General features: G+C 46.7%; 1 protein-coding gene across 1 annotated transcript in view; it reads right to left on the bottom strand.

The window, feature by feature from the left end:
* Syn2 (synapsin II) overlaps window positions 1-21810 on the bottom strand; it is a 154942-nt gene that overhangs the window by 6830 nt on the left and 126302 nt on the right. Inside the window, exons 8-11 of the mRNA XM_059258400.1 lie at window positions 15593-15667; window positions 15041-15143; window positions 13698-13847; window positions 845-905 (exon numbers count right to left, since the gene is read on the bottom strand). Coding sequence (XP_059114383.1) covers window positions 845-905; window positions 13698-13847; window positions 15041-15143; window positions 15593-15667 — 389 coding nt within the window. The remainder of the gene's footprint in view (window positions 1-844; window positions 906-13697; window positions 13848-15040; window positions 15144-15592; window positions 15668-21810) is intronic.

Genomic DNA, 21810 nt, shown 5'->3' with positions numbered 1-21810 from the left:
ATTGCACATTGGCGGCCCTTATTAGTTTCTTAACCTTGTAGCTAGTTAATAATCAAAATGAAGGGAACACGGGTCTATAAAATACAGAACACATTCCTGGAAATTTGTATTTTGTCACCAAAAACACAAGAGCTCTACAGGCACAGCCAGCTTATTCACATGAACTCAAACTGCACCAGATGGTAGCTGATGGAGAAAAAGATGGATGCCTTCAAATTCAACAGATGGAACTATGAAAAGTAGACCTTGAAAATCTCTTAGAAGTGCTATCTATTTACCCTAGTCATGCAGGGAGGAAGTAAAACACAGGTCACTGAAGATCCCAAGCACTCATGGAGGTAAGTGGGAGGAGGCGAGTCTGAACCTGGGGGAGGAGGAGAGAAGCCTGGCTGCCCTTACGTGGCTGTTTCTCCCCATCTGTCCCAGGGCTCAGACCTCACCCCTCACTGTGTGCCGCTGTAAAAACACTATCAAACCACCCAGAAGACAGTCACACTGGACTCGAGAGGCACGATGCTTTTGTACACTGTTGACAAACAGCCCTGGAACCACAAGTTATACAGAAGACGTGAAAGCGTTACAAGCACAAACAGCGACAGGTGAACTACCAGACACAAGCTGACACTGCATAGGAGAAACAGTCCAGTCAGCACTGAGAGGACCCAGCAGCGGACCGGCCGGACGGTCTGCCGCTCCCCTCCCCGCCTTCCTTTCTTTTCTCTTCTTTTTGTTTTTGGCTTAAATTTTCTGCTTTGAAAAATGAACTACTGATCACTTTAAGAAGCTTGGACTTGTTTTGGACCTACTGCAATGCCATTACAGTCGAGAATATACTGTAAACAACCTTGGGGGGGTGGCCGCTGAGGTGGGGTCTTGCTGGAGTCCGGTTCCTTAAGTGTTCCACTCTGGAAGACAAAAACAAAAAAAGCCGCAAGAGATAAAAAACAAAGTTCCAAGCAAACGCCAAAGAGAAGTGCAGCGGCCAGGCTGCACTGGGGTCCTGGGATCTGCTCAGGAAGTCCTGACGTTCAGACCTCCAGACCTCCAAGGACCCTCAGCCTCTGGACTGTGGCTGGTTAGGGAGTAGACAGTGTGGGGCTTGGAACTGCTGATAGACGTCTAAGACATCCTCGAGCCTCTTTCACTTCCTTACTGTAGACTTACTCTATTCAGAACTTCAAGTTTGTTCTCACACCACACAGCCTAACATCCAGGTTCACTTTGTATTTCCAGGCCCAGCATCTGATAGGAAAGCTGCTGGGCTGTACATGGCTCTGAGGGAGGGCAGGTAATAGGGACTGGGGGAGGGTGGGGTAGGCGTGTGAGCTTAGATGAGGCTCCTTTCTGATCCGCATGAACTGGAGGATGGGTTCAGTTGGGGGGGGCTAACTAGGGGTCTGACCACTCTTGGGGATAGGCTGTACCACCTGAGGGAGCGGGCCCTGAAGGAGGAACCGCTGTTTGCTTCTCAGAACCTTCTTACCCAGGAGGAAGGGTAAGATGCTAATACTGGTAAAGTACTCAAGGCCAAGTTGTTTTGCTGCCTCGAACTGCAGAATCATAGTCTGCCCAACAACGTGGCTCTACTCCCACGCTTCCTCTCCTCCCAGCTGTGATTCTGATTATGTCCTGACAGGATCAAAGATGCATGTGACTTGGTTTGTCTCACACTTGTGTTTCAGGCACGTTTGGAGCTTGTCTTCGGCGCACCGGAAACATTCTCTAAACCCAAGGTGTGCCAAGTGTGCCGATGGTGATGTCAGAGCGTACCTCCCCACCCAGGGCTGTGAAGTGGGCTAAATGTGCCTTCGAGCTGTGTCTCACTTCCCTCTCCGGCCCCTCACCGCTGGAGATAATCTTCCCACACCAGCGCCCTTTCTCCCCCTGCTTCCCACTTCCCTGGGCTTGAGTCCGGCCATTTCTCTCCTCCAGCTTCCCATGGCCAGTTCCCAGCTCCTACCCTAGAAGTACAAGTGTCCCCTTCCCAGTATCTCAGTCTTTCAATAATGACAGCACCTCCAACTGTACAGGATTTTAAACAGTAACGGGCACGACCTCTGCCGTGTCCTGGGTACCTCTCAGCAGGGAAGCCAGTCTTACCTGTCAACCACCTTCAGCACCGCCACAGAACCAGCGTTTCCAGCCCCTTCCTCAAGCACTCTCACTGGGTGTAGGAGCCCTGAGCCCTGACACACACACACACACACACACACACACACACACACACACACACACACACTCACATTAAGCCAGCTGGTGGCCACCCAACCCATTCATCCACCAGAACTCCTCGCTTCTTCCCACTGGTACCGTCTTCCATTTACCGTCTTCGGTCAAGCAGTTATCAGTTTTCGCTTACACAATGGTTTCCCAATCCTTTCAACTCATCTAGTCTTTCTTCTTCATGGCCACTGTTAGCCTCCTAATACCTCTCACCAGTTGTACCACTTAGATTCTCTAGTTCTGAAATTTCTCGGGTGTCTGCTGTGTACCGGGTAAACGGGCCCTCTTTGTGGTCTCTCTCTCCCACCCAACAATGGCTGTATGTGGTAGATACTGCTTTATTAACACGCCCAATTGTTTCAGCTCTGTTGGAATCAACCTTTCTAGCCTTCAGTTCCCAACATGTCCTAAAAGCACCTGTGCCTTCTGGTCCAAACTTTATTGTTCAGTCCTTTTCTAGGCCATATGTCCAGTGTCATGGCCTCGCCTTATCCAAGACAGATTCTCAGGGCAGCACAAGTCCAATTTGTGGAGCTTCTAGACTGTTCTTGCCAGTTTTCTCCCTCAGGCCTCACAGAAGGCACTCACCATGCAGGCTGATCTGGCTCTCCTCAGCCACAGAAATATACATGTGAGACATTCAAGGATATAATGAAACCCAAAGTGCCCTTCCCAAAGCTCTGGGAGAAGAGGCCCCAGAGGCAGTCCTCAGGGCTAGAGCCTGGGAACGTGCCTTGGCTACCCTTGATGGCGCCTAAAGAGCTTCTCCTGTCCCTGGTTCCACTGAGGTTGTGGACTGAAGACTTCTCAGGGGCTGAGGGAGGCCAGGAGGAGAGTCCCTTAGGACTGTCCCTTGCCAGGCTGAGACACTCTGACTCCTCCCACAAGCCTGCTGTCTGCTAGAAGCTGAGGGCTTATTCCCTATGGAGTTTGGCTACCACGGGATCTGTCTCCAGTCACCAAGAGCCTCCTGGGATGCTGAATTCCACAGAAGTCTGGCCACTCTGGCGTCACTGCCAAAATTTGGCCTATAGCCAGCCCAAGACAGGAACTTAGGGTCAGCCTGAGCGGCCCGGGTGCTCTCAGGAAGCTGGTTGACTCAAACAGGTAAGAATGTGTAGTGCGGCTCCTGTGACCAGCACATAGAAAGGAGGGAGCGGATGAAGAAGCCCCATGATACCCTGGACTTAAGGGGTAACTGCTAGAGGGTGTCAGTGTGATGCCACTGGCCAGACTGATGTGGCTGAAGGTGCATTTGTGTCTTAGGAAGGCAGAGAAGCAGATCCATTGCCTTCTGGCACCGTCAGCACTTTGGGGACCTCTTCAAAGGGGTGCATTGGCAGAGTCTGTGAAGAGATGAGGGCTTGAGAGACTGGAAACAACTTTCCTTACGTGACTTTTGACAAGATTACCTCTGAATCTCAATTTCCCCAAACGGTCAGACTCCACGGCTTAAATGATGGGACCCTGGCAGCACCAGTGTTCAGTGGGAATCACGTCCAGGATAGCCTAGGTAGTGGTGACTTGCCCTCCATGAGCTCTTCAACCAGCACCTAGAAAAACTGTGGCCAGAGACACTGAACAGGGGACACAAGTCGTCACAGGCAGATGACTTCTGCTGGCTCTTTTAGCTCCAGGCTTCCACTAATTCTTTGTGCATTTTTTTTCCAGCTCTTTGGACGACTGGGGTAAGAGATAAGGCCTTCTTAGCAGTAGAGTCTTGAGGCAAGCAAAGCCCCAGGGCTGCTGGGTCTGACAGAGACATCCTGCAGGCACAGGCTTGGGGGGACTCAGTGAGGAGAGTGTGCTGCTGCCCATAGAGGCTAACTAGGCTGATATCCTACTCTGCTGGGTCTATGGGGATTTAGCAATCAAGGGAGCCAGGGGGCAGGACAGATGAACGTCCCAGGAAGCACTGGTGAAGCGCAGACTCTCTCTCGTGTTGACAGGCCGAGCGTTTAGCTATGAGGGGAAGAGAGCAAGTTTCCTCATACAGTACCACAAATGCCCAGCTTTCCCTTTTTTTCCTTCCCCTGTGCTCTCACAGGCACATCAAAAAGCCATAGTACTCGGTATTGCACAGAGCCTCCAGAGCGGTAGGTCAGATCCAGCTCTCCTTAGCAGCCAGGTGACTCAGGGTAATCATCGTCATTGTCTTTCCTGACACGTGAACAAACACAGAATCACTAGCCCAATATCTCACATGTCGAGGCTTTAAAACAACAGATGAGCTTTATAAACCATGAAGTCCTAGCCAGTGAATGATCTAAGTCAACCTCATTGCTTTTATTTAAATGAGAATAACTCTATAGTGTGAGAACATCATGCACCAGTGGAGAAGATATTGCTGGGTGGCTTCTCATCATCTTATGCCCAGTAGTTCTTACATGGAGGCTTCTGGATTAGCTTAGACCATAGACCATGCCTTCTCTCTGTGTATCAATGCCTTAGTTTTGAAAGATATACTCAGTTGCAAAAAAAAAAGAAAAAAAAAGTCAGATTAGGAAGAGTAAATGGCTCCTGAGATGAGTGGAGAGGAAACCACTAAGCCCATGGCTACGGATCTATGGGGTTTCGCTAAAGGGACCTCTAATTTTCCTCCCTATGGCTTTTGTTAGACAGACTGGCAGAGGCGCGCCTATCTGAGTGAGGCCCCAACAGGATGGAAAGCTGAGGAAGGAAAGACATTGAGTGACTCAACTTTTGAGAATTGTTGGCTTAACACCAGCTGCCCCCACCAGGAGGAAGGCCTGTGCTTGCTCAGCATATCTGAGACAGGAAATTGGGAAAGGGTCCCAGGGTCTGGCCCCAGGAAAGGGGCCAGGCCAAGCTCCTTGCTGGCCACGCCACAGAACTATTCTGATCAGTTCCCCCAGGCCTCACTTCCCCGGTCCAGTACTCCAGGGAGAATGAAGCAGCAGGAAGGAATGTGGTCAGGAGGTTGCAGAGCAAAGGGGACAGTATGTTTTCAGCACCTTGAGACCTTTCTGGACTCACCCTTGCTACTGGCCCCCTTCCTTCCTCTGCAAGGGTATAAAAGGTATCCAAGGATGAGCTGATGCTCCTTCCCTCCCGGGGGAACCACTCTGCTGGCAAAGACCATTGCCTGGATTGTGGCCCTCCCATAACCTGAGGACACCAGAAATGGTCCACAGGGGCCACAAGTCCTATGGGGGCTCTGAGGATCAAGTCACCCTAGGTCAGAATGTCAGTTTCGAGTGATTAAAGATGTCCCTAAAAGTAAAGACAGTCCCAAAATAGCCAGTTTCTCTTAATAGTTCGTTAAGGGATCTAGTCACTGGTGGCTTTATCTGAACCTGCCCCCAATCTCCTTGAGTTCTCAGCTTCTACTCACTGGGGAACACGTTCTCTGAAGCCAGTCCTGCTGTGGGAAGCAGGAAGGCTTTGGTTTGTCCTAACTTTACCTCTTAGGACAAATGAAACAGCCCCGATGTGGGATCCGAGGGACAGCTGTGCCCTTCCTTAAGTGGGCTGCACTTCTCAGAGTGAAGAGATCCCTTCTCAGTCTTGGTCTCCTTGGACTTACAAGCTCACAGGAAAGTTTATTTATTACATCTTATGTGTGTGAGTGTTTGCCTGCATGTATGTATGGGTACCATGTGTGTGCTTGGTGCCTACAGGGGTCAGAGAAAAGTGTCACTATCTTCTGGTACACAGCTGTGAGCTAGTAACTGAACCTGGGTCCTCTGCAAGAGCAGCCAGTGCTCTTAACCACAGAGCCATTTCCCCAGCCCCTCAGTCCTTTTATTCTGAACTTTTCCCACTGCTTCTCCCAGGTCTTGTTGCATGCAGCCTGTAGCACAATACCCTAGTTCTGGAAGATTCTGAGACTTACTTGCTCCATCAGCTCCCACCCACCCTTTCACCACCTCCCTAATAAGCAGCTTATTCTGCTGAGGTCTGAACATTAATGTGACAGTCACATGGTCCAGAGCGACAGTTTCTGCTCTCAGTATCGGTGAGTCGATTACTTATACAAGGTCAAAGCCTGTCTTCCAGCAGATTTGCCTCTGGGACCATTTCTAATCCGTGACGGCATCAGAAAGCTAAAGACATTGAGTCACAGGCTTCTGGAAACAGCTGGCAGCCAACTGCAGTTCTTTTAACTTGTTTTGCTTTGTTTTAAACAGGGTCCCATGTTTCCCAAGCTAGCATCAAACTTGCTGTGTAGCCAAGGATGACCTTCAGCCTCCACCACAAGAATGCTGGGATTGCAGGCATGCCACCACACCTGGCTTATGCCTGTGCTGGGGACTGATCGCAGGGCTATGCTTCATGCATGCTATGCAAGTACTCTACCAGCTGAACTACGTCCTCTGCCACAGTCCTTCTACTTCTGTCCATAGCGTAGATGAGCCACCAACATCCTGGTCTCTCCTCTGATCGCACTCAGCTGGAATCCATCCTGTTACACCACCACCCTCGGACTAGAAGCAACATCCAGTGTGTGACGTGGTCAGCTCAGGGAGAAGAAAGCTTCACCTTGTCCCAGGTACCAAATGCACATCAGCGCTTCCAAAGGCCTAGTCTTAAACTAGTTCTCTATGCGTCTTACCCACAAGCCAAATAGGCCGCTGGCTAAATGCATAACCAAGGAGCACTGAAGAAAGGCCAGGCCTTGCTTCACTCCTCAGCATCTGAAACTCCTGCATTATCATTTGGTCTTTTCTCCCTGGAAGATTTTACAGGAATATAAAAAGTGTGAGGCCAATGAAGAGACACGAAAACAAACAAAACCCAGCACATGAAGATAAGGAGGCCATCTCTCTTGACAAGACCTGACTGTCTCCCCCTTGTTTCTGGAGTTCTAAAAAGCAGCTCTTAGCTCTCTCCAGAGCCCCAGCTTCAGGCCTGTCTCGATCCTGATGACACACCCCACACTTCTCAGGGACTTCCCAGCTGTCCAGCTGTTCTTGACACATCCAGCAGCCCTAGGTGCTAGGTTCCTCCAAAGCCCTAGAGATGAAATGGAAAGCAATTCCCAATTCTCAAAGACTGAATGTGTTTGGGGGATGGGAGAGTGCGGGGAGGGGAGGGAGGGTAACAGGAAAGAGGCTCCGTTCGTGTAGACCACAGAGGCTCTGCAGCCATTGGCCACCAGGTGTCACTGCCACCCTGAGAACAGCATACCCCGTGTAGAGGTTCAGTTGCCTGGGCAGCCTGGAGGTCCAGCCAGGCTGAGACTAAGCCGTGGACAGCCAAACCAAGCTTTGCTATTCACCTCTCAGCTTTGGTGATGTGGTCAGTACCCCCCGAATCTTGGAAAGCTGCACAGCAGTTAGCAGCTCACGTTTTCCGTGTTTAATCCACTCCAGGTAAGGGGCGGGCTTACAGCAAGGCACGGTATACCCACTCCTCACCATCCTCTCCTCCCTCCCTCTAGCCTCCTTCAGGCGATCTCTAATCATAGGAAGGAACGCTCTGGTGACAGAACAGGGATGGACAGAGAAAGAGGGACAGACGAACTCGTCACAAGTCTGTCCTGGTCCTCTTCTATATTACTGATATCACTGAGCCAAGAGCAGATCATAGAGCTATGCAATGCAAGCCAAGAGTTCTTCTCTTTCAGCCTGTGGTTCCATGGTCACAAAAGACACTAACAAGAGTGGCTTGACCGAGGAATGGCATACGTGACACACGCAGGGGCTTGGCAGGAGACGTGACATGCCGGCTGGGACCCAGGCAATGTTTCTTGGTTTTTATCTCTTCTGCTTGCACACTGCCAAGGCTTCCTTAGGACCTAGACACGTGACCCCAAACAGGATGATAGGGCCATTAAAGGCATTGATTCCAAACAGGGACATACGATCAATTACGTTGTGCGAAGCCTACCACAGGGACAGAGGTGGTGGAAGAGATTTGCCTGGATGGGAGGAACACTGTACCCTTGTCATTTGTAAAGATCTGTTACTAAATGCAGAGGTGTTAAAAACAGATTTATATTTGTTACTTACTGTGCTTTACATTTTCTAGAGACAACTGACTACAACCTGGGCAAACTGCTCTCAACCACCCTTTTTAGAACACCTGTGACATTCAGGTGTGAGCTGCATAACAATATTTAGCTCAGTGATTGGCCATGTATATGATGGTGGGCTCATGAAATTATGTTGCCTAGTGATGCTGCCATGGCTTCTTAGTTTGTACAGGCCTGCACGACATCGATGAAGTCACACGAGATCAAAACTCCAGGAGTATCCCAGTTGCAGAGCCCCACATGAGTCCTTTGCATGGAGAGTGGAGTCTAGAGGCTTCGCTAAGCCCTTGAGATGAAATGGTAAACAAATTCCAGCTTTCAAGGAGCGTGCCTTCTAGGAGAAGTGACGAACAAAAGAGTCACACGATGCGTGCACGACAGGAAGTGGGAGAGCACAAGTCAAGAGGGGAGGGGAGCAGTTGCTAAGCAGGGGCAACTCCGGACGACTGTCGTCAAAGTTCCTGTACCAAACAGTGAGCTGTGCCGAAAGCCAAGGGGGGAAGACATTTTAGGGAGAGGCTAGGCCTTTGGGACTAGCGTGGCTAGGTACAGAGCACAGAATGTAGGATGGCAAGGGGTGAGATTGGGTGACAGCCTATGTAAACAGCCTGGGGAAATTTAGGCAAAGGGAAGGGATAAGGTGTTGGCAGAAATGCAAGATCTGTGCTCTGCCTGTGCTGTATTCAGACAGGCAAGTAAAGGTGTTAGCAGGCCTTAGACATGGGACTTGGAATTGCCAGGAGTGGTCAAGGCAGGGTAGAGACAGGGGCTGGCCCAGCTCACCAGGGAATTCACAAGTTCAGGGTATATCTAGAGATTTATCAGAAGTGTGAGGGTCAGAAAAGAAAGCTGGGAAGGAAATGTTAAGTTAATGTTAACAGCTGCTCTGTTTTAAGTTATTCCACATTGTATAAAAAGTTGTTTTTTTAAGACTGTGCCTTGCCCTGAGGGACTCCATTTCATGAGTAGCTTTTGGCTCCATTTTGAAGATGGAGGAAGCCTGTGCCCTTGGATGCATATACACACAACACCTTCTGTCCAGCACCATCTATTTGGCATAGCCTGACAAAAGAATTGTTCCTGGAGTTAAAAAGATACCACCTTATAGATTTATCGGGGTGTATTACATTACACCAGGGAAACTGGGCCTAAGAACTTATCAGACACACCAGACAAGAAAGGCTTTAACTCTCTCACTGGCGCAGGGGTAGACACCCAGAACAGCGATGGTAATACCTCACTAACCCGTCATCTGACCAGAGTGTGTATGCAGACAGAGGACTCCTGACTGTCCTTGAGCTTCAGCCCAGTCCCCACCGTTGACATAGCTCTTCAACTCCCTTCTGCCCATGTGACCTAGACCTGTTTATTCCTTCCTCTAGACCTCTCCTGCCCTTCAGCCCCTACAGTCAAACTCGGCTCCACACTCCACTCTCAGAGCTGCAGGTGACACCTGTAGCTGACGTGACAGCTGCTTCTCCAGCTTCTTCCCAGCAGCAGCAGCAGCAGCAGCAGCAGCAGCAGCAGCAGCAGCGAGGCTTGGGTTCCTCATCTCGTCAGTAGGGCCTTTATTTACATTCCTGTCAGCCTCCTTCTGGAAAGCTCTTGATTTAACCCGCCACAGTCGCTCTTTAATCCACAAGCACGCACAGGGAGAGATACTGTGCCGTGTGTGATGCACAATCTTAGAGTTAACGTTTGTAACGAAGAGGAGGAGCTTGCGTTGCCTTAGCTAGGTGACCACGGAAAGGTGGGGCTATCGGGCAGACTGTGTCCATTAAAAGCACTGCACCTTGTGGATTTTTTGCCGTTCAATAAATCTGACACTGTGGAAATGCGCGGACATGTTTGTCTGTTTCTGACGTCATCACACACGCATGACGAGAAGCCACTGAGGTGGAAAGACAAGTGGGCAAGGGCGCCTCACAGAGGCCTGTCAAGGGGGTGTCTTGAAGGAGGCGGCTGGGCCAAATGCTGCTGTGAAGCCTTGGCAAGAGAAGTGACATCAGACCTGCTGACGTGGAGATGGCCCCGCTAAGAGCAATTTCAGGGGGATGCTGGTGGTGGCAGCTGACTGGAGTGGACTGAGGAGGAAATGTGGCATGATAAAGAGGTGACAGCGTGTAAAACAGTGGGGGAGGAACTGAGCAGCAGTTAGAAGGGAACAGGGGTTGAAGGGTGTTTTACGGTTCTTTGTTTTTTAAGGGAGATGTTTATATATGGATGCGATCATTTGGAAAAGGACAAACTAATGAAGGAAAAGAGAGGGGACACTTTAAAGCCAGAGCTGGGACCCAGATCACAGGTGGAGGATGGGCCTTAGAAACAGATTCGTGCAGGTAAAGTACAGGGAGGCAAGGAGGTAGGATCACAGGAATAAGAAGGCAGCTGGTTTGAAGGTGTGACTGGTCCGTGAGCCTGGGCTTAGAATGACGAATGACTTCTCAATCATCAGCGGAGTGTCCTTATCTAAAGAAAACAGGGTCTGGAAATGTGACCAGCACAGTCGTGGCTTGAGGGCCATCACTGCATCTTGCCAGGTGTCAGACTGTTGCTGGGTGTCTGCTGGCTTCTGAGCAGCCTGGGGTCAAAGCACAGACTCAGGAGGAAGTTAACAGAAGGCACAGAAGACACCACTCAGGCAGGAATTCAGTCACCACTTCAAGACAGGACACAAACGGCTTTTGGGCAGAACTACGTCTCATCCACTGTGTAAGTCTTAAGGTTATTAGACCTTCATTAGTCAGGGGAAAGTGCAGAGCAAGCCTGGTCAAATTGCTCACAAGGAGCGGGAAGCATTTGGGAAACTTATATGAACTTAATCGTGTGTGCAGGAAAGAATTCAGCCTTGCCTTAAGAGAGGCCTGGTGGTGGTGGTGCATGCCTTTAATCCCAGCACTCGGGAGGCAGAGGCAGGTGGATCTCTGTGAGTTCGAGGCCAGCCTGGTCTACAGAGTGAGTTTCAGGACAGCCAGGGATGTTACACAGAAAGACCCTGTCTTGGGGGGGAAAGTTTGTGGTGGGGGTGGCTTGGCTTTTACATCAGGTTTCCAAGAAGAAACTACAAAACTCCTGTGGTTTTCTGAAGGATCCAAGTGTCTTTGTTATTCAAAGTGGGCCCCTTAGACCACATGTATTAGTTTGACATCTAGAGAAGGAGGGATGTGTAGACAGTTTAATCAGATCAATCAGTCAGGGTCAGGTAATGAAGTCCCAGCAATAACCCAACAGTAAAGCTCAGGTGCCCGCTCCGGTTGCCAATACTGCTGTGTGTTACCACACAGAGATGAAGGGGGGAGGCGTGCCCAGGAGCAGTGGAGGCTTTGCTTTCAGAACCCGCTCAGATTCTTCACCATGCATCTTCATGTGGCTTGGTTTTGATCTGAGTCGTTTCCTATAACATACAGTGACCATGAACACAACAACTGTGGGTTCCCTGATCCCTGCAGAACTCTAGAATTTTTGGAATTCTAGAACTTTCAGTTGATGTCAAAAGAGAAGGCAGTCTAATGGAGGACCATGCCCTCAGACTTTGTGGTCTGGCTAACTTCGGGTAGCCTTGGTGTCGGAGGAGATCTAGAAATCACCTACTTTAACTCCATTTCACAGTCTAGAGAGAGGGGGATTTTATACAGAGCAGGGAATCATCCCCACCCCACCCCGAGTATCCTGGTTTCCAGCATGGTATGCTAAGATGCTTAAACTGAAAATACTCGGTGTTTGTAAAACAAGGGATATTATGGTTTAGATGTGATTTGGGTGTGTCCCATTAGACTTCCTGTGCTGAAATTAAATCTGCAATGTGATTACAGGTTACCATTAACTATCTACCGAGGCAATCTATGCACTGGAAGGTAGTACTAGGACCCACAGAGATCTGCCTGCCTCTCCCTCTCCAGTGATGTGATTAAAGGCTTGTGCCATCAGGCCTGGCTCTAAAGAACATTTTAGAAAACAAAAAATATTAGATTGGGTCCACTGGACAAATGAGAGGGATCTAACTTGCCAACTGGCACATTGTTTCAATTTAGCCAATTTGGGAGAAAATATTTATTATACATCATGTTCTACCTACCTTAAGTGCCATATATACCACTGCCTAAAATATCTTCTTGGCAATTCAGGCTCATTATCCTGAATATCAACGTTTCTATCTATGGATTCTGCAATGCTCGAGTGTCTAGGGTCATTAGCTTCTACCCTAAATAACCTAGTCTGGTTCTCCATGCCCAGTATAAACTGTCAGCCCTTCATTCTTCCTCACTGAAGGATTGCTGGAAGGTTGGTTGTTTGCTAGTGAGTGCAGTGTAATGTTGCAGGACACTCCTCATCTCCAGATAAGGTGCTGGTGTCTATGCAGGCCTCATGTAGGATCCAAACCCAGAATGTGTCTATTGCATACCCTAGCCTTCACTGGGTACTTCATTTGTTCTGACTTATTCTAGGGTTTTTCTTCTTCTTTTAGTTTTTATAAAACTCTAGGGATATGGACTCTGGTTACTTTTTCTTAACTACTGCAATGGACCTTGTCCAAGGCCATAAAGCCAACAGAAGCAGGTTTAGAATTCATAACTGGGAGATGTTCATTTCAAAGCTGGCACTCTCCACTATTCTGTTCCAGCCCCCTAACTCTTTGAGGTTGAATTGAAGGGGAGGTTTCTAAGAGAATCCTAACAAAAATGTCAAAACCTGACTTCACTAAAGAGAAATGATTCCTTACAAAGTTACACAGATGTTTAGGGGAAAGCTCGCTAAGACTCGTTGATTCACAGTCCAAGTTCTTAACCTCTACTATATAAAAGTTCAGAGGTGAGAGCCCTGGATATAGTTTTGAAAAATGAGATACCTCCTTCATGAACTTCAGAATGTCAGGCCCAAGGTGCTATCCATTCTTTGGCCTGTTGCAGAGCTCCTGGGCCTAATGTTCTACAGAAGTTTGTGTGGATTTTACAGTAGAAGTGTATCTGAGATGCTACCGCTGTGATGAGAGTCATGTACCACATGAACTGGGGAAGGCCACTTCTCTCTCACAGGAACAAAAGCAGATTTCTAATTTGAATTTTACCATGTCAGTCTCCCCTGGAACTGGGGACTAACTTTTCCCTCCTTCTAAACCAGCAGCCTTCTCAGAAAGATGCTGCCACACACATGGCAGTGAAGAGCCAGTGAACTATCCGGTTCAGACTTTCTGCAGAGATCTCCTAATTTAAAACAAGACATCTTGAGTCACAGGAGAAATGTGAGGTAGTTCCTGGAGTCTTCAAGTTCAGGGTGAAGATCCAGCACTCTACCTCTGCGTAGTTTTGTAGCTGATACTGCAAACTGCTGAAGAGGGGGCCTCTAAAGGGGGCACTTGAAGATTACCCAGAAGGGAAGAAATGGAAGAGAAGGAAGAGGGAAAAGACCTTGGATCCCAGCTAGGTCTGTAGGTATCTGCAGTGGGTCATGACTGCTGGGTCTCTTTGCGGTTGCTTACCTGTGGCTGCTGGGTAGTTAAGGGTCTCTGAGGAGACAGAGCAGGAGTCCTGGACAAGAGCTGGTTCATCTTGCTGATGACTAGATCGGTGATGAGTTGTCTGTCCTCCACTTGGTGTTCCCCAATCAGTGGCATGCTACAGTCCATGACCTAGTGGAAGATGTGGCCCAGGTAAGGAAAAGGTCTGGAAATACAAAGGCCTGCTATGCTTTGTGGGAATTGATATGGTTTAAGTCAGCAAAGTGGGTTGGTTGGCTGGAATTGTGTTCCTCAGCAGAGACGGGGACCATTTGGTCCTGCTGCAAACGTTTGCCATGACCCCTTTCCTTCTCGTTCACCCAGACAGAGCTCTGAGATGCAGAGTGCTGGCTACTGGGAGTGGGAAGAGGAAATAAGCAGGAGAGGGGATGGCCTGGGGCTGGAAGTTTACAGGAGCAGGAAGACATGGGAGGGAATGCCTTGGAGCAGGCAGTTCCCATCCTTGACTTTTCAGTCTGTCTCCAAACACACTCTGCTCTTTAAACAGCCTGCTTCCTGTCCTTGCTCCTGACCAGGACAGCTTCTCTGCTGATCTTGATTCTTCCTGTATCTAGGGCAATGTTTCCTTCCTTTAGGAAATGTCTGCTTTAAAAACACCGCAGACTCTATGGTCCAACTCTCATTTGCAGAGGATAAACAGGCTTACCCTGAGAGGGTGGTATGGGTTATCTAGAAAGTTCCATGCTAAGCAGGCTATGGGGTATATTTTGAATCTGAAGCCCATTTTGGCCTCCTGACGCTACTATTCTGGAAACACCAACTCCCCTACTTTCAGGAAGGCTGAGCCCAATGAGGGGGTAGTGTGAGGTTCACACTGCCATGGCTTTCCCTTTAATGGGGGAAAGGAGAGCTGGCACAGCTGGGTTGGGGGACCAGGCAGAGTACAATATCTGTAAGGCTAAGAGATGTTAGAAAGGACCATCTGCATTCAGGTGCCAAGTTGACACTGATTTACCTTCTGGCCATGAGCACATATTCGTGGTAGAGCGGCTCCATTTCCTCATGTAACAGAGTGATTACGTTTGACTGAATGATTCTCAAAGGTGGCTTTCTCAGAGTAAAAATGATACAGTCACTACAATGTCCTCATAACAAAGTAGGCTGGGAACCAGGAACCTAGATGTGCCACCTATTACTCACGGTGTGGCTTGACCAACAGCTTGCTATGCAGATCTGCCATCTTGGACCTTCATAATTAGAAGACTCTAAGTATAGTATGGGATTCTCACACAACTTTTGAGCCAAGAGTCTGGCCCCAGTCTGGGTATTACTGCCTACCGATCTGTTCTGTGGGCCAGACTTACCTCAAAAATGTAGTCTTTCCCGTCTTTGCCATGTACAGCTTTGACTGCACAGATGTCCAGGCCACCAAACATCTCAGAGCAGGCATCTACCCAGAGCTTGTACCTGGAGGGGACAGGAAGACGTCCTGAGGCTAAGACGCTAAGCTCACACCAAGCCTGCATTCTCATAAGGTCTTGCTGCCCTGCCTTTCCCATCCCTCACCTCCATTCTTCTTTCCTCTCCTCTACACCATCAAGCATGGTGCCTATCTATGGTGCCTCCCCTTCCTGACCCCCTGACCCCACCCACATTCCCAAGCCCTCGCCTCAGCTAGACGGTCTTCCAGCCCACACTATTATTTCTTTATTGGAGCTTCTATGGTACATTGTCCTTATCTCTGTAGCAGCATTTGACTTGGCTCTGCCTGAGCTTGTTCCCTGGCTGCCAGAGCCTCTGTGCTTCACTAGTCCTGTCTACACAGAGCCTCCCTCACATCAAGTGTTGCTTTTTTCGAACACTTCTTTATTGATAGCAGCCTTCCCCTACATGAGGATGGGAGGTCGCTCACTCACCGGTCCGACATGGCGATCTGCTCCAGCATCGCAGAGCCAGTGTTTGTCTTCCAGTTCCCTGAGATGGATGTCCTCCTGAAACAAGGTCCCACCAGGAGAGGACAGGTTGTGAGCCACACCAGCAAGGAAAGTGCAGGGATGCAGACCTGCAGACCCCCAGTTCATTGCTGCATTCCCCACCAGAATTCTCCTGAGCCACTGTCGGGCCTAGAGTCTCCTGCCACCTGTGGTGCCCTGTTCTCTCAACAAAGGTCTATCTCAGACTAATCCATCCAACAGATAAGAAACACACCTTCTCAGAGACTTATAAAACCTCTAAAGTCAAGCAGATAGAGGCTACAAAGCAAACTTTAACAAATACAAAAATAAATGAAATAATTCCTTATGTCTTTTCAGACTATAGTGGAATAAAACTAGAAATCAACAGCAAGAGAAATCACAGAAACTACACAAGTACATGGCAAATGAACAGTGCACTTTTGAATGAATACTGAGCCACTGAAACAATCACAGAGGAGACTAACAACTTCCTAGAAGCAAAGGAAAATGAGAGCAGCAGCCAGGCAGTGTGGCTCAAGCCTTTAGTCCCAGCACTCGGGAGGTAGAGGCTGGTGGATCTCTGTGAGTTCAAGGCCAGCCTGGTCTACAAAGTGAGTTCCAGGACAGCCAGGACTGTTACACAAAGAAACCTTGTCTCAAAAAAACAAAAATGAAAAAAAAAAAAAGAATGAAAATGAGAGCATTGCTGCCTAAGCTCTGAGATACAGCTAAGGCAGTTCTAAGAGGAAAGTGTATAGCTAGAGTCCTAATAAGAAACAAACAAACAAACAAAAAACCAGAAAGGTCTCAGATAAATAACCCAGTGATGCACCCAGAAAAGCAAGAAGCCAAACCAAAAGGTAGTAACTGGTAAGAAATAGAGATGAGGGTAGACATTAAGAAAATGGAGACTAAAAGAACAATACATATAACCACAAATTGAGAAGTGATTTTTTGGAGTGAACTAAGCAGAAGAAATAGAAGACTCAAAACAACAAAAGTAAAGATAAAAAGGTTGCTGATACAAGAGACGCTAATGATAGCCGGGAATCGTCAGAGAATATTTTGAAAACTTATATTCCAAAAATCTAGAAAAATGAACAAATTTCTAAAAACCTATGGCCAACTAAAATTAAATCAAACGATATAAATATCTTAAACCCATAACAAGCAATGTGAGTGAAGCAGTAATTAAATCTAATCAGAGAGAAAAGCAAGGACCAGATGGAGTCACTGCTGAGGTCTATAAAGATTTTCAGAAAAACTTGACATCAGTACTTACCAAATTCACAAAAATGGAGAGGAAAAGAAAGCCACCGGATTTACTCTACTATACAAAGCCAAACTGACAAACCAGGTAAGAACACAGCACACAAAAAAAGGAAAACTTTAGACCAGTTCCACTGGCAGATACAGATGCAAGAATTCTCAACAAAATACTTCCAGACCAAGTTCAAGAACACATTCAGAAGAGCTGGCAGGACGGCTTAGCTGACAGAAGTGCCTGCCACAAAGACCATTGCCCTGACTTTGATTCTCATATGGAGAGAATCAACTCCCACAAGTTGTTCTCTGACCGGCATGCCTGCACTGTGGCATGCCTGCACTGTGCCATGCGCACACACATATATACACAGGTGTGCTCATGAGCACACATGCTCATACACACACATAAATAAATGTAATACAAAATTTTAAAGACACATCAAGGTCAAATTGATTTCAATCCAGGAAAACAACATTGGTTCATCATACACACACACACACACACACACACACACACACACAAATTAGCACCACATAAATAAATTTAATAACAGAAGTCACATGACTATCTTAATGGACACAGAGACAGCATTTGATAAAGTTCAACATGATAAAATTCTGAAGAAACTAGAAACAAAAGAAAGTCACCTCAGCATAATAAAGGCTACAAGCCTGTCGGTAGCATTATTCTACACAGGGAAAGCTGAGAGCATTTCCTCTAAAACCTGGAGTAAGACAGGAGTGCCTATTCTCTCCACTCTTATTCAATAAAGTGTCAAAATTCTTAACTAGACCAATAAAACAAAAAAAAAAAAAAAGGAAAGAAAAAAAGATGGACACAAACAAGAAAGGAAGAAGTCAGTCTATTCCTATCTGCAGATCACATGACCTCATACTTTAAAGACCATATGGACTCCACCAGAAAACTCTTAGATCTGGTAAATACTTTCAGTAAAATTATAGAATACAAAAATCAACATACAGAAATCAGTAGCTTTTCTATATACTAATAATGAACTTACCTAGAAGAAATTAAGCAAAATATCTTATTTATAATAGCTTAAATAAATTAAAATAAGATTTCTAGGAATAAACAATGAAGAGACATGAGAGACCTCTAAAATGAAAACTTTAAGACACTGAGGAAAATGTTCAAGAAGACATTAGACTGTTGAGAAACCTCCTACAGCTATAAATTGACAATAGTGTGAAAATGGTTATATTACCAAAAGAGGCAGACAGTGTCAACACAACCCCATCAAAATTCCAGTAACATTCCTCACAGTAGAAAATAGCAATCCTACTATCCACAGGGAAACACCAAAAGACCTTGACAACCAAAGAAATCTTAAGCAGAATAACAATGCTGGAGGTACACAATACCGGTTCTCAAAGTACACTACAGAGCCATAGTGACAAAGATGACATGGTATAGCACAAAAACATACATGTAGATCAATGGGACAGAAAAGAGGACCCAGAAATAAAGCCATAAAGTGCCAAAAACATACATCAGAAAAAACTAATCTTTGATAAATGGCAATGGGAAAGCTGGATATCCATAAAGAGAAGATTATTAGATCTATGTCTCTCACTGCGAACAAAAATCAATTTAAAATGGACCAAAGACCTTAGTATAAAACTTGAAACTGCTAGAGAGAAATAGAGAGGAGCAGAGGAAGCAACCTAAGAATTGAGAACTGTGGTTGCATAGAATTAAAATGGCTGCTGGGGCTAGTGAGATGGTTCAGTGGGTAAGACCCTAGCCACCGAGCCTGGCAACCTCAGTGTGGTCCCCAGGACCCACATGGTGGAAGGAGATAACAGATTTCTGCAAGTTATCTTCTAATGTTCACATGCACACCAATCTGTGCACACAGTGTGAAAGTTTCTCCAGAAACTAAAATTCGAAGTATTGAATGGCCCAGCTATCCTACCTCTGGGCATATACTAAGTATTTTAAGTCCTACCACAGAGATATTTGTACATCCGTGTTACTGTTTAACTATTCTCAACAGCCAGGAAATGGAACTAGCCTAGAAGTCCATCAATAGGTAAATGAATAAAGAAAACATGGCGCACACACAGTGCAATTTTATTCAGCTACAAAGAAAACTAAAATCATGACATCTGCAGAAAAATGGATGGAACCAGAAATTATCAAAGTAACCCAGATTCACACAAATACCACATTCTAATAGACAGAGCATATATTCACATTTTTATATGTGGGGGTCTAGGTCATGAAACTAGAAAGGGGGCACTGGAAGAGGAAACGGGCCTTGGGCTGGGCTGGGGTGAGAAAGAAAGAAGAGGTAATAGAATACCCTTCTCTGAAAGCAGAGAAGGGGTCCTGGGAGGGGGGAGGGGGAAGACAGGGGCCTGGAGCGGGATGGGGAAGCTCAACAAAAACAAAGTACGCAATAAAGTGACACAATGAAGCCCATGTGAATGACAATTAAGAAAATTAATGAAGGTCGGGCATGGTGGCACAAGCCTTTGATCCCAGCACTCAGAGGCAGAGGCAGAGGCAGAGGCAGGCAGATCTCTGAGTTTGAGGCCAGCCTGGTCTACAGAGTGAGTTCCAAGACAGGCAGGGCTACACAGAGAAACCCTGTCTCAAAGAAAAGAAAGGAAGAAAGGAAGGAAGGAAGGAAGGAAGGAAGGAAGGAAAGAAGGAAGGAAGGAGAAAATAAAAGAAAATTAAAAAGAAAAATAAACTTGTAAAACTTGAAGAAAACGATAAAAATCATAATAAAATAAACTTTCCTTACGTTAATTGTTTGAATTATGTTCCTATGGCTAGACTCGTCAAATCAGGGACACCTGCTCATTTCTGTGTCCTCAGCACAAGGGCATGATATGAGGGCCTCAGAAATTGTGAGTAAATAATAATAGTAAATCCTTTACATGTGTACAGTGCTTCAAAGTTTGAGAAGTTCTCCAAGACTTCATGCCTTCCCCTAACAATGGGACACGGGGCACAGACCCATACAGGCTCCTTGGGCTGTGCAGGCTTGTGGACACTGAAAGGCCCCAGGGACAGTTTAACAGCCTCTGTTGATAGTGGGACAGGATGGGCACCTTTCCACTAAATGGTGCTATTGGGGATTTCCAGAGGGGAAGACTGCCACACCTAACCTTAACTACTGCTAGGTCCATTCCTGTTCAGAGCAGGGATATAGTCAAAAGCCTGGGGAGGAAGTGTGATGGAAAGATGATGAGGGGCATAAATACTCCCCCAAAACACTAATGGTCCCTTGCAAGGAGAAACAGTATAGAAATGTCACTCAAAGGTCTTGTCATTAACTACCCTTCTTAACTGTCAGGATCTCTCTCTCTCTCTCTCTCTCTCTCTCTCTCTCTCTCTCTCTCTCTCTCTCTCCCCCCCTCCCCCACCTCTCTCTCCCTCTCTCCCTCTCTCTCATTATGTAGACTAGGCTGGCCTCACAGAGATCTGCCTGCCTTTCCTAGCCAGAAATACGCAGTTTTGTATATTTTAATCAATTAAAAAACCAATAACAACAACAACAAAAAACCCTACTGTTTTTAATTGCACATAGTTTTAAAACAATGCTTAATTCCTCTTTGGAAAACAGGAAAATTATAATTATACAACTATGCAACTATGAATGTTTTGAAAGCAGGAACTAGTCAATAGAAGTAAAAAAAAAAAAACAAATTCTAGACTGGTAGTAAAGCCTAGTATAGAGTATGTGTTTAGCATGTGCAAGATCCAGTGCCATGTGAGCATACACACACACACACACACACACACACACACACACACACAGAGAGAGAGAGAGAGACAGACAGACAGACAGACAGAGAGACAGAGAGACAGAGAGACAGAGAGACAGAGACATGTGCATACACAGAGACAGTGAAACACACACATACACAGAGATAGACAGAGAGAGACACACACATGCAGAGAGACAGAGACAGACAGACAGATGCAGAGATCACAACTCAAACTAAAAACTCCAAGTCCCCAGATCAGAAAGACACTGCCACCATCATGCTTCTGCTTCCTTCCAGGGTGTCCCCCGAAGTCTGTGAGAAACGGTGATTTTATCATTCTCCCCACAAGAAATTCACACTAGAGAAGAGCCATCTTTGTGGGAAGGACTAACGTTTGAAGCAGGTATGGAAAGGATGCAGGGAAGGAACATCTCCCTACCTCCAGAGGTACCAACAATGAAAACAGGGGAATGGGTGGTATGGCTGAGGGACAGGAAGGCATTCAACTTCATGTGCTGAAGTCTTGAGAGGCAAAAAGCAAATTCATGCATTAATAATGCTTTTTATTTGTAAAGAAAACTTTGCATCTTAACCAACTTTTTAAAAAGCCATAGAACACTATTCTCAAAATTGGGGCTATACACTGTCTGCATGTATATGATGGCAGGCCAGGGAAATCTTGAAGTCTTTTGTCTTTCTGACGTCTACACTCTTCCTGGTGGCTGTGGCTGTGTGGAGCAGCCATCCACTCTTGGGAAAGTGGTAGCGTTTCCAAGGCTGGGTGGTTACATTAGGGGCTCACTACTTCTGCGCTCTTGCAGTCTGGCGAAACATACAGACCCCTCTGGTAGAACGAAACTGTAGTGTGTGTAATGTTTTTTTTAAAGCACATAGGGTCACAAGGTACACAATCCATTTTTTAAAATATTAAAATAAGCGTTTCTGTGAACACGATGTAGTGGCAGGTTTAACATCTGCCACGGTTTTTAGAAGAATAAAGAGAAGAATTTGTCTTAGCAACATTTGTCATAACCATGACAGTATGACTGAAGAATACCTGTGACCACTGTTAGTGAAAAGACCCACATACTGCCACTACTGTAGTCTACAGCCTTTGTTCCTGTCTGAAGAGAAAGTGAAATCCACTTAGAGACTAGTGAAATGGCTAT

The sequence above is a fragment of the Peromyscus eremicus genome, chromosome 3 (genome assembly GCF_949786415.1).
Source record: "Peromyscus eremicus chromosome 3, PerEre_H2_v1, whole genome shotgun sequence".
Classification (NCBI taxonomy): domain Eukaryota; kingdom Metazoa; phylum Chordata; class Mammalia; order Rodentia; family Cricetidae; genus Peromyscus; species Peromyscus eremicus.
Note: the sequence above shows the minus strand (reverse complement) of the source record. Positions and strands in the feature narration are given on the sequence as shown.